This window comes from Mesoplodon mirus (genome assembly GCF_964341445.2).
Source record: "Mesoplodon mirus genome assembly, chromosome: 5".
NCBI classification, from domain to species: Eukaryota; Metazoa; Chordata; class Mammalia; order Artiodactyla; family Ziphiidae; genus Mesoplodon; species Mesoplodon mirus.
Window position 1 is genome coordinate 89,880,294 of NC_138980.1, and position 13,468 is coordinate 89,893,761.

Sequence of the window (13,468 nt, forward strand, 5' to 3'; positions counted from 1 at the left end):
GTTGATAAAACAAATCTATATACTTTTTAAAAGTTAACATTTAATCAGGACTTTTAAAAAATATCCTATATATTTGTAATTGCTCTTTTCTTCTTCTCCTTAGGGCTATTCCAACCTGGAGACAAGGAGTTTAGAAAAGAATATGGGATAATGAAATTGGCATTCAGCTGATGAGAATGTTAGCATATTCTGTTATAGGAGAGAGTGACTAACTGTGTTCTTGAAATATTACTAGCCTAGTCAGGTTGATAATTGTGTTGCATGTGAATTGGCAGGTACTAAGTCCCATGAGGCATTGTCATTAGTATTTCCTGTTTATACTAAGAGGGTAATTAATGTACAAGTTGGCCTATTATTGATGTAAAAGTTCCTTGAATAAGTCTATGTTAGAAACAGTATTTCATTTAACTACTTAGAATATTTGAAAGATACTTTGTTTTTGTCACGGCATAGCAAAATAAATTGAGACAATCATAGAGTAACATTTTTAAACCAAAATTGTAAGATTTATAACTTGGAGCTAAATTAGCCTGAGTAACAAAAATGTAAAGTTTTTTTTTTGAGTTATGAAATAAGTTGGTACTTTTTCTAAGTTTAACAAATTGGTAATTTGTCAGTTACTACATTTTTGTGTACCAAATATTTTGTATTTGTTTGAAGCATGCTTTGTTTTATATAGAGAATATTTATTTTAAAAATATGCCTCTCATCTCATATATACCCTATGATTTGTATTATTGATATTTAATCTTTTTGGTTTCCTTTAGCTATTCCAAATCTCCTTTCAGCCTTTCTGGACTCCACACATTTATAAAATCTTGTGTCTTTCACATCTTCTTGGCTGATGCAGTTTTCTTTTCTGCTTTGTTTGCCTCAAAATATGAAAATCTTCTGTTTTGAAACATCATCTGAAATAAGCTGGCTGTAGAATACTATGATTTCTCTTAGTGGTATTTAAAATGTTTTGAAATTGCTAGACTAATATATTTGGTCAAAAGAGTTAATTTTAAAATTTCCAAACTTTTGTAAATGAAAACACAATTTAACTTAATTTGACTAAACTTTTCATATTAAAAAAATCTTAGTTCCTAACTTTAATTAGTTCCCATCTTATAGGAAAGGCATCATATACATAATAAATATAGAAACTCATTTCTTATAACTTTTATATTAGAGTATCTTTAATTGTAATTTGATACATTTAGGTCAAATGACTCAGAAATTTACTATGAGTAGTAGTCAAAACCTTTTCATATTTCAAAGTTAATATTCAAAGTAGATGGCCTCCAAATTTTGGAAACTGAATTCTGATTATACAATTATTGGTGCAAAATGAGAGAATTAATATAAAACATCCTTAATCAGGAATGCCCATTTTATTTATTGTACTTGTTCTCCTTAACTTTTTAAAATGATTTGAGGCAGTTTAGAAATAAAACAAGAACAGGACAAGGGAATTTAAAAACAGAATTGAACAGCAACAAGATACAGAAAAGTAAAGGTTTCTTATACATTACTTTCTAACGTGTTGCTTTTTGTTGTACACAAATACAGCTTTTAGTTTCCTGCATCTAAGGTAAGCTTACTGGGTGATACGGTTCTTATAGCTTTTTGTTTTATTTTTTGTTTTGTTTTTTTAATAAAAGTAAGTATGGAAGTATTTTGAAGAAACTAGTCCTTCTAACTGAATCTATTGATAAAATAAATGAGGAATTTATCATATGGATCCTTTGTATAAAGGATGTAGAATAAACAATTAATAATGTCTTCAGTTACAGGCTCATAGAAGAGATGTCAAATAAACATTTCTTATACCAGATTAAAAAGTATATTAATAAGAAATTTAGAAAAAAACACTAAAGGAAAAATGTTATAAAGCACCCATAATTCCACTACCCTAAGGTAATTTCTTGCAAAAATACACCTATTTTAAATAGGTAGTCTTAGAATACATTTTAGATATTACACTGTAATCACTTAACATTACATCACATATTTTTCTATGTTTCTGTATAGTTCAAACATCATTTAATGGATAAATAGTATTCAATTTTATAGATACTCTATCATTCCTATACTTTGAAGAACTGTGCTATTTATACATATATATATAAAACTTAACTAATAATGTAGAGTGACATTTTATGTAGGGGGTTAGATTCTGTCACATGTATGTCAAAAATCTTGTATGGTCAGAATCACCCATGAAAAGGTGGGTGATTACTTACCTAGGAGGTATATTAGCTCTCAATGAGTCCACTATAGAAGTATTTTCCTCCAGATTTGGATCAGATTAGTGGTTCTTGGGCTGAGAATCAGATGGAATATTGGCTCCCCTTTAAGGGCCAGGTTGAATAGGATTGTCTTTCTGAGCTTATATAGAATGTGCATAATTGATTCTAGTAAGTTATATGTGTGTGATGTAATTTCACTTTGAACATCTTCAGACATTTTGTGGTGTATATGTGTAGGTGAGAGAGAAAGATCTTCATTGTAATAATGGAGTGAAAACTCCTCTAAACTGGGCATACCTAAAGGGCAAGGACTGTTGGTCTCTGTATTTGTAGGGAAGCACCAAGGACAGCCCTCTGCCCTTACCTGGCAGTTGTTAATGTAATATTTGTTAAAGACATGCAGGAGTACCTGTGAATAATTAGTTACTAGTACCTAACATTATGCAAGTTGCTTTGGATTGGTGAGTTAGGATAACTCCAGCCCACATGGTATGTTTTTTAAGAAATACATTTTCTAAGAAAGCTAACAATTGAAATTATGCCCAAACTTCTATTAGTTGATTATAAAAACCAAGTTCAGGCCTGATCCTTGCGTGGATTTTTTTCCCCCAAGACTGAATCGTAAACTTTTAAAGGGAAGAATATATGGTTGAAGCAACTTAAATCCCTCTTTTTGAAGAAGAAAAAAAAAAGCTAGAAGCCTATGTTATTTCATTTTTTTAGCATATGTGTAGAGAACACGTTGCGCTTATTTTCCGTTGCAAATTGATCCAACATTGATGCCGGATGACACATTGACTCAAGGAGTAAAATCTTTGTCCCGTGAAAGCAAATGATACAAAACCTCGCATGCGAGTGAACAGGGAGTGTGTGTGTGTGCGTGCGCGCGCAATTCCTGGTATTCTATAGGACTAGGAACGTCTCTGAACTTTTGTAACATCGATAATTATTTAATAAGCATTTGGTTATCCCCATAACCAAATAATTTGATTTGTAGATTGAGTTTCTCCATCCATTCAGCTTAAAACTGTGGCCTTCCAAAAATGAGTCTGTTGGCAAATTTATACTGGCCCATCTCTGTTTTCATATGTACCATCTTCATGTTCTTTAGGGCCTTACGTTTCTCAAAGCGAACTTGAAGCTACTGACCTTGCACTTCCAAATATCCAAGATAAAAGTTCTGGAAGGATTTGTGGATTTGGGGATTTGTGGGCTGAGTTTTACAAGGCTTGCGAGGTGTTTCCAAACCTTTGGAGCTTAGAGTAGAAAAGGCGGGGTCGTGCACTACCTACGGAGAAATACGAGGGAGAAAGCGCCGCGTAAGGCCTTCCGTTGACAGCATGTAGCTTCAATCACCGAAGTGGGAAGCGGAGGGCGCACGCCTCCGCCCCACCCGACCCCCAGGTGTTGCCCCTTGGGTTTTCCTCGCGCCGCGAGCCAACTGCTTCCGGGTCGCGGCGGACGTCGTTTCCGTAGCAGCATGGCGGCCACGGAGGATGAACGGCCGGCGGGGAGTGGAGAGGGAGAGCGGCTGGATTTCCTACGGGACCGGCACGTGCGGTTCTTCCAGCGCTGCCTCCAGGTCTTGCCGGAGCGCTACTCTTCGCTCGAGACCAGCAGGTAACTGGTGGCCACAGTCAGCGAGGCCGACACAGGGCCCGGCCCCCCGGAAAGGTGCTGCGGAGCCTGATGTCTAAGTGGGCGCCCGCTGAGGGCTGCGCTACCGCCCACCCAGCACTGCTTCCCCTCCCGGGCCGGGCTGCAGTCACCCTCGCTCCCGCGAGCTACGGCGAGAGGGCTGGGGCGAGCTGTAAGTCAAGGGCTTTTGGAATCTACAGGTTCCGCCCTTTTCACTTCTCAACCATTTTTTCGTCTCAACTTTGAGCTTCCTTTTTACCCCTGCTCCGAACCTGTGATTCCCTTGCCCTCGCTTTTGAGTATAAACAGAAAAAGACAAAGGGTTTGTCATCGTATTTTACCTAAATAGCCTCTCCAGTGCTTCCCTTTCGTCCATAAAGTCATTAATTCTTAATTGAATGACTGTATGGTGTTCAGTATATAGGAGCGGTAGGGAGCCTCTAAGGTTTGCGTAGATAAGAACTTTCCAGGAATCGTAAATCTAATGATAGGATTGGCGAAAGAGGTGCAGTGTTGCTGGAAGCAGCCTGTTAAAGTTTATTTGCAATAGCATTGTGAGTTGGGGTGGTCTGAGGACTGTGATCTGGCAGAGGCTAAGAAACTGAATTAGTCATTCAGAGTAAACGTCTGGGGATGAGAATAACGAAAGGAGGCGGCGATCTTTGCTTTGCACTGTTGTGTTTTGAAGTGAGGCTCCAAAGCTTCATGGGACTGGCTTGGAAGAGAGAGCCAATTGGTTTTGCTCTGATCTTTTCCGTATTTTCGTAACTGAGTCTGTGGTGTATTTTGAACATTTCAGTTTTGGAAGTTTTATAGATTACTTTCTCATACTTGGTCAAGAAATATTTATTATGGTAGGTGCTGGAGGACAGCTGAACAAGACGTACAGGCAGTTTCAATAGGGCAGGTTCCTAACCCGGATTTCCTTAGAGAGACCTTTCCTAATCACCCTTTCCAAAGGAGACTACTTCCAGTCACCACCTGAAATTATATATTGATGATACCCTTCTTTCACACAGGATTGTAGACTTCATGAAGGCAGGATTTTTGTCTTTCTTGTTTACCTCTGTAATACCAGGGCTGCCCTGTCCAATTTGGTAGCCACATTTGGATGTTTAAATTTGAATTAATTAAAATTAAATCAGATTAAAAATTCACTTCCTCTGTTTTCAGTAGATACCACTTTTCAAGTGCTCGGTCACCACATTGGCCTGTGGCTTTTGTTTCTATCTCAACATTTACGTCATCTCAAAAAGTCCTACTGGACAGCATTGCACTAGAACCTTGACTAATATCTGGCATAAGAGAAGGCAATAAGTACATATTTGTTGAATAACTATTCCGAGCTGAGCCCTGAAGGATGAACGGATTTTTGCTAAAGAAAGAGTGAAGCATCATTTATATTCCTTTCTCCATTCATGTATATTGATTGACTAACAGAGCCCATACCTCGATCTAAATGAACATTTCCAAGACTCAGTCATTGATTGTAATGATACGGGATGTTCAGAAATATATTGATAAATCACATTTATATTTTATGAGGATTAATTTTATGTGAATTTAAAGCATTTGAATAAAAAAAAACCCATCCTATTTTGACTGTTAAACAGTTGAACTTTGCTTGTAGCTATCACAGGTCTGTGGTTGCATTTTCAAAATGCTACTGTGTTTGGTCTATATAAAATTCAGCAAGGACAAAATCATACAGACTAACGCATGTTGGCAGTAAACTGTAATCCTGCCCACAGCATAAATTGTCTGATTAAACAACTAACTTAACGATAGATTTAATAACTTAGTATGATCTTAGGATTTACACCAGGCATTGTATATTAGGTAATAGATATGTTATATCACAGTGCACTAGTTAAGAGATATTAATGATATCCTTTTTATGCCTCATGTTTGTCACTTAAGTATGTTTTATCATTTTGTTTTTTTTAATGGCTCAATTCATAACCACATTTAAGATAATATGCACATACTGGTTTTTGTGGTGATTTTTTGTAAAGTTTTTCAGTTTTTCTCTTTCCTGATTCACATTCTTTCCTTTCCTTAGTTCAGCATTAAGTCCTTTTGTGGTGTATGTGATTCATAATTGACTTTAAGATGCTTGTGAAGAAGCTCCAACTTTTTAAGCAAAGGTGACTGGTCACGAAATTTTTACTAATAGCAGAGTTTTAAGATAAAACAATGTATTAACTAAGTCATAATTCTTAGCTAGTATTATAGTTCAATGCCACAAGCATTTATTGAGGGGCTACCATGTATTTGGGTATGGGGGTAGGTATAAAGCAATGATTCAGGTTTTCCTGTGTTCATTTCTTTTTACTGATAGATGTGAAACAGCTGACTCCTAGGAAGGCTAATATTGAACTAGACATTTAGACCCTTATTTTCTGACCCACCATTTTGACAAAATTATTCTATTTCCCTGCTTCTTTTAGCCCGATCAATAGAATAATTTTAGTTTTTCTAATAGCAGTGGCTTTATGAAAATTATAAGGTATACTGTTTGTTGATTCACTTGAGGTTTTTCTTTTATATTAACTTCTGAAAAGTGATGGTTACTAGTTAACTCAAGTGAATATAGACCTTGGATTGTGAGCTTTGTCAGTTAACAGGTTTCTTTTCATGAGTGGTTTAGAGAGCTTTTTGGTTATGTGATATTGTTGTCATTTGTGTTTGAGCAGTGGGCATTAGAGTAGGCCTTTTTAAATTGAGGAGCAAAATATTGACCATTTTCTTTTATGTTATTTTTACAGACACAGCTCTTCTAGAGGAAGGGTTTAGATGATTTCCAGCCCCCCCCCAAGACATTCACAATCTTTCTATTCTGGTTTCCTCCATATCCCCTCTGTATCCTGTGTTGTAACCACTTAACTGCCTACCAGCCATCAACTTCTCTGTCCTTTTGTTCTCTCCCTTATCTGAAGTATATCACAGTCTGGCAGTGTGTCTCTCAAAGTGTGTTGGTGAGGGAGGCTTTTAATCAGTCATAACAGAGTACTTATAAAAATACACGTACCTGAGCCCCTCCCCAGATCTACTGCATTGGACTTTCTGTATGGGCCTGGGAGTCTAGCTTCATAATAAACATCCCAGGTAGTTCTGATGCACACTAAAGTTTGAGATGGTTTGCCTAATAGGAGAAACAAAAGTACAAACAGATTATTTAATACAACAGTGCTTCCCAGCTCTAATGTGCATATGAATCACCTGGGGATCTTGTTAAAATGCAGGTTCTCATTACGTAGGTCTGGGTGGGTTCTGAGATGCTGCAGTTGTGACAGGCTCCCAGGTGAGGCTGACACTGCTGATTCCCTGGCCCACTTTGATTTTGTTTGCACCGTGATTGTGATATTCACAGGGCATTCCGGAAGCACCTATGTAATCAACCTGAAGAGAGACTCAAGGAGGAGTCTGAGGCTTCCTGGAAGAAGTAACCCTGGAGCTAAATATTAAAGAATGTGTTGAGTTTTTGTGTGGGTGGGTGGATTATAGGCAAAAGGCCAATAAATAAAGACAATAAAGATAGATAAGTGAGTGTTGAGCAGGGAAACACCAGTCAGTTCTCTGATAGTGGTTCAAGATGTAAGGCAGGTGTGGTAGGAATTTAGTATGGAGAGGTAGACATAGGCTTTGTTTGCCATGTCAAGAACCTGGGAATTTGATATCATGTAAGTGACGGGCAGTTGCCAAGCAGTGGATCTTCCTGGTTAGATATGCATTTTAGAGTGATCATTGGATTTGAGAATGGTTATTGTATCAAGTGGGACAAAACCAGAACCAGGGGCACCAATTAGGAAGCTGTTGCAATAGTCCAGGAGTCAAGTGCTGGGACAGCAAAATTAGGGAGAGAAAGGAGGGGATGAAGAAAGAAGGAGGAGTCCCAGAATTCTAGGGTTGGAACTAGCAACTGGTCTAGAGAACAAGAGGCAAAAGGAGCAGATTTAGAAAGGAAGAGGATGTTATCTGTAGTAGCGCTTAGAAACATCATTTAGTTTACCTGCAAATTGATCTATTGGTGAAGCAACTTGATTGTGGGGGGGGCAGCGGGGCGGTGGTAGGGATGTTACTTGTTCATCCAAGTAAGATAAACTTTTTATATGTACTGTTCAGGGGAGGAGAAGGGGCAGGAAGACATGGCTTAGTTCAGTTTTTCAGAGTTCAATTCTAGGGAAAAGAAGAAAGGAAGAAAACAGACAGATGCTCTCCAAAGAAGTAATAAAGTAAAAATCACTTCACTGGCCTGATTTTAGGTTTACGCATTGTCAAGATTACCCCTCTAGATGCCTGAACCAAGGCAGGTTGCCTAGCAGTCTCTACCCCAAGCAGCAGTCAACTGGGCACCACAAAACCCTACATTATTTCTCCCAGGGGCCCACAGCACAGAATTCCTTTTTATTCCATGTGACTTATTTAATTCTCTCCCTCTCAGTGTTTTAGGACTACTTGAGAACTCTAGTGTGGTCAGAAAAGGAATACTTTCTTATTATCCTTAGAGGAAGTCTGGATGTTTGCTCCAAACTGACTTCTTGGTTCTGTCTGCCAGCCACTGCTGAGTGCTTAACTTAATAAACAGGTTTTTCACTATAGTGTTGTTAATCCTATAAACCTTAGTCTAAACTGCTATGAGTTGAAAATGCTGGGCTTTGAGAAGCTTTTAATAGTTAAGTATGCAGGACTTTAAAATAGTTTACCATCGGATGACTGATTTCTGTTGTTTGCATCCATATCGTGGAGCAAGTAAAACAAAAAAAACAGATCATTCAGGCATCTCTTATATACAGATAACAGTGTGACTTTAGAGGAGAGTTTCTAGACCTCAGCCCTGTTGACATTTTGGGCCAGACACTTCTTTGTTGACTGGGGCTGTCTTGTGCATCATAGTACATTTAGCAGCATCCCTGGCTTTTACCAACTAGATGCCAAAGAAAACCAAAATTGTCTTCAGAATGTCCGCTGGGGAACAGTATTGCCCTAGTGGAGAATCGCTGTGCTTCTAAAGCCTGACTGCCCTTTAGAACCATCTGGGAAGCTCCGCATCCTCCACCACGTCCCCGCTTACCCAAACACCAGGTCCCAGACCCTACCTCCCATCTAGAATTTACCATACCTTTGTCGTGGAGCAAGGCCTAGGCCTCTCCTGGTTTTGTTAGTGGTGTGTTAAGTTGTTTGTTTTTAAGCTGATTCTAATTGCACCACATTTGAGAAACACCCCTTGGACTCAGAATTCCTTGAGTAGTTTTCATTGGTTATCTAGCATTGAAATCTCAAGTTACTTGAATTCTTTGGACTTTATTATCTTGAACTAGAAAATTAAAGAGATGGACTAGATAATTTCTGCTTTTAACTTAGGAAATAATACCTACTTATTTTTATAGCCCTTTGGATATGTTTTCTTACAACATTTTTTAGTAACAGGAAAATGATTGTTTTATCAACACCTCATGTTGTTCCTCACTTTTATCTCTCTTCCTTTTGCTTTTCTCTGTAATAATGATTTAATAAACTAAAGTATTAGATGCTTAATTTTACCAGACTGTCGTCATTCACTTTATAGATTACAGCCAAACTGAACCCTGTGATAGCTCTCTAGGAGGGCTAGATGTAGTATTGCAGATCTTTTATTTGTTAGGTAATTCAGTAAATTATTTGAGTGCATATCATGCACAAGGCAGACCTTATCTCATGAAACATAATTAGCACCAAGAGCAGTGATTTTCACATGTGGGTACTGTTAGGTAGAAATGTTCCCCATGTCTAAAATATTTTGTTTTGGAGAAGAGTGGTTGGGGGGATGGTGGAAGTTGCCAACTAATGAAAAGGCCTGTATAGTGTAAGTTATTCCTGTCCCTTCAAATCAGGGAAATACCAATAATAATAGCTTCCACTTATTTAGTGCTTGCTTTTGAGCAGGTAAGCACAATAACTGTGTGAAGTTTAATGATTTACAGATAAGGAAGCTGACTTAGAAAAGACTTAGAAAAGGTTAGGTAACCTAACCAGATTACATATGGCTAGAAACTGACCAACCTAGGATTTGAGGCTAGCTCATTTTATTGAAGATCTGGGCTCTGAACTACTGCTTCCCACATAAAGGTGTTCCATTGCCCTTAATTTATTCCTGATCTTATCCAGATAAATCACCTCCCTAATTCAAGTGGATTTCAGTGAGTTGTTAGAATTAAATTAAGATAATATATGAGAAATTTCCTAGCCTAGTGCCTAATACATAGTAATAATCTCTCGATAATGTGAATTTCCTAAAATGTATTGTTCTTGAGTGTACCAGTATCTCATTAGTTTTAGCTTTTGCCTTTAAGCTTTGGTTGGAATTAAATTGCTCTCTGATTTCTCCTCCTGTTATCTAATGGATGCCAGCCTTTTCAACCAGGGATCAGAGAGAGAATTATACCCTTTAAAAAAATGAGTGACTATTTTCTCATTTCTCCTAAAGTTGGTAATACCATTCTAGATGCAGAGGAGAGAAGTTAATTATATACAGTGGTTGCCTTAGGGCATTAAGGCTTAATTTTCTCTTGGAATCTCTGTTTAGAAGATTATAGAATGCATCAAGTGGCTCTGCTAGAAGATTTTAGACCAGATAATTTGAAGTATTAGTTTATCAGTATTAGTCATAGGAATTATTAGAATATGGAAACGGGATAACCATGCTCAATCAAACAACATTGTAGAATGCATCTCAACAAGAAAGGAATTATATGAAACAAACTCTTTAAGTAAAAATCAACCACTAAGGGGACTAGTTTTTATACGAAAGCACAAGGCTTAGATTTCTGATTTAGTGCACAATCTTGGAGGGGAAGGATATTGCTTTATAGTGTTCCATTTCATCAGAAATGTTCGTCTCGGGCTTCCCTGGTGGCGCAGTGGTTGAGAGTCCGCCTCCTGATGCAGGGGACATGGGTTCATGCCCCGGTCCGGGAAGATCCCACATGCCGCGGAGCCTGCGCGTCCGGAGCCTGTGCTCCGCAATGGGAGAGGCCACAACGGTGAGAGGCCCGCGTACAGCAAAAAAAAAAAAAAAAAAATAGAATGAAGAAAAATGTTCGTCTCTATGAAAATGGAAACTGAAATGCATTTGCATTTTTTAAAGTGTTCCTTATTCTCCAAAATTCATTGCAAGTTTTTTCCAAGGGGTCACATTATTCATAGACAAATTTGAATAATGACAGATTTATTCTAACATCCTTAAGAATTAAGCACCAGTTACAAGCATAATTGCTCTTGGCAAATCAGTGAAAATCGAGATTTTTATATATTTTCCACCTTTTTGGCCTTATATATACTGATTAGGTACAGGGAATTCTCTTTTTCAAATCTACTTTTAGCCTTCAGGTTGCTCATAAACTGGCTTCAGTGAATTCATGTATACTTCAGATGAGTAGGGTTGATTTCTTAACCCTTAAATGTCCCTTTATTAAAAATTAAAACAAAGGTTTGATTGATACTATTAACTTATAGGAATAAATTGGTTTTTTCGGCTTTTGCAAGTTGGGAATATTGTTTAAATTATTGTAAAGTTGGAATGAGTTTATTATTTTTCTGAACCAGAAAGACTTCATTGGTTTGATAGTTAAGATGGAATTTTATATTTTTTTCTTTTAGGCTGACTATTGCATTTTTTGCGCTCTCCGGGCTGGATATGTTGGACTCCTTAGATGTGGTGAACAAGGATGATATAATCGAGTGGATTTACTCCCTGCAGGTCCTTCCCACAGAAGACAGTGAGTGAGTTTTTAGCATTTTGTTTTTAGTGTGATTAGTTGTACCTGGCATAACGTGTTGCACTCGGAAATCTTAGTATTTGTTCCTAAACTGTTAACATATTTTATTCATCTGTGTTTTCCTTGTAACACTCCCTTTCTGTTCAAACACAGTGCTAACCAAGTCTAGTCATTAATCTCTGGAGAGAACAATTTAGCGATGTCTAAGGTTGGATGGAGATTCACAGTTGTACACCATGCTGTGTTGTGTATTTCCACGCTCACGACTGCTTGTTGACTACTTGTATTCCATAGTTATGTTTGATTAGTTTTGTAGCATTCACTCTATTTTTCATTCCCAACCATTCTTTTTATCTCTTCAGTGAAAAACTCTCTGCTGTCAAAAAGTTTCATCCCAACCTCTTGGCCATTTTCCCTCTAATGTTCCATTAGTATTTCTTTAATGGTTTCTTAGAGCTCTTATTTATACTTCAGTCATTTTTATGCTTCTTAAAACTTTATACATTTTGATCAATTAAATTCTCAAAATTCGTAAATTATTGATCAACTAAATACACACAAGTTTTATAAACTCTGTTGTTCACTCCATTAAGTGTAAAATACCTAATACCTATTTAACTTATAAATGTTAGAAATTCTAACATTGAATTGAATTAGAGCAAGCAGATAAACTCACAGAAAATCATGCAATTTTTGTCTGTGGTCACTACTTACCCTTCTTTTAAGAGTCAGCATTTATAAATTAACTGTGTGGTTCATTAGTTGGAGTAATCATGTATAAATCTCACCCAGGTGAACTTTGGGGAAATAATAAGCTAAAGCTTTATTTAGAAATAAGTGCTTTGATCTATTAGCAGATGCTGTTGGACATGGTTTGTGGCTTTCTACTTTATTGTTCTTGAAGTTTGTAGTTTTTGTTTTTGGTTTTTTTTTTTTTTGCTGTACGCGAGCCTCTCACTGTTGTGGCCTCTCCCGTTGCGGAGCGCAGGCTCAGCGGCCATGGCTCACGGGCCCAGCCGCTCCGCGGCATGTGGGATCTTCCCGTACCTGGGCACGAACCCGTGTCCCCTGCATCGGCAGGCAGACTCTCAACCACTGCGCCACCGGGGAAGCCCTGTACTATTTTTTAATACATAATTTAAAAAATCTGTGCCTGTTGATGAATTCTTGTTAAAAAATGATTAAGCATTTTTAGATCTATCAGAATTTTATTACATAAATATCTAATCACTTTTCACCAACTACATGAAGCAGCGTATATGATATATTGGTGAGTAGTTATAGATTCTGACATGTTGGTGAGTAGGATTTATTGAATGTTTTGCTAAGAGTACTCTGCTAAACCTGTGGAGAGGGGCTGTGATAAATTATAAGATATGGTTCTTATTCCCTGAGAGCTTGTGGCTGAGGTGAGGTCACAGTTCTAGTCACCTACAAAATGGAATAATTTGTGTTTTCCTTTTTTCATCAGGATTTTTTTTTCACTAGTTTAAGTGAAAGTCTGGAATTTTTTAAAAAGTTAGATATTAGACAGATGTAAGGTAGTTTTGTTATAGATTATGTATAATTTTTGTTTACTAAAAATACATGTCCTAATCAAATTATACATTGTATTTTCTTAAATATATTTCACTGATACAGATATGAAATTATACACTGTGGTACATAGGAAAGCTATTGTATAAGTTTTTGTTAAAATATATTTTATATTATTTTTAAAAAGTTATTTATGATATTCATTTCCTTGGAATAAAGTAGCTATTGTCTCTCTAGAAATGTAGGGACCATAGCATTTTAGTGAGAGACTCATGCTATAGATTACAATTACCAGAACACTAG

General features: G+C 37.2%; 2 protein-coding genes across 3 annotated transcripts in view; both read left to right on the forward strand.

Annotated features, from left to right (window-relative positions):
- CCDC112 (coiled-coil domain containing 112) overlaps positions 1-573 on the forward strand; it is a 29,729-nt gene extending 29,156 nt beyond the window's left edge. The window contains exon 10 of the mRNA XM_082621703.1: positions 104-573. Coding sequence (XP_082477829.1) covers positions 104-134 — 31 coding nt within the window. The 3' untranslated portion in view covers positions 135-573. The remainder of the gene's footprint in view (positions 1-103) is intronic.
- A 3,121-nt stretch (positions 574-3,694) lies between these two features.
- PGGT1B (protein geranylgeranyltransferase type I subunit beta) overlaps positions 3,695-13,468 on the forward strand; it is a 59,673-nt gene continuing 49,899 nt past the window's right edge. The window contains exons 1-2 of one of the 2 annotated variants that reach the window (XM_082623467.1): positions 3,695-3,854; positions 11,511-11,629. In XM_082623467.1, the coding sequence (XP_082479593.1) occupies positions 3,715-3,854; positions 11,511-11,629 (259 nt within the window). In that variant the 5' untranslated portion in view covers positions 3,695-3,714. Of the gene's footprint in view, positions 3,855-11,510; positions 11,634-13,468 lie in introns of those variants that run through there. The other variant, XM_082623468.1, reaches the window with a different exon arrangement.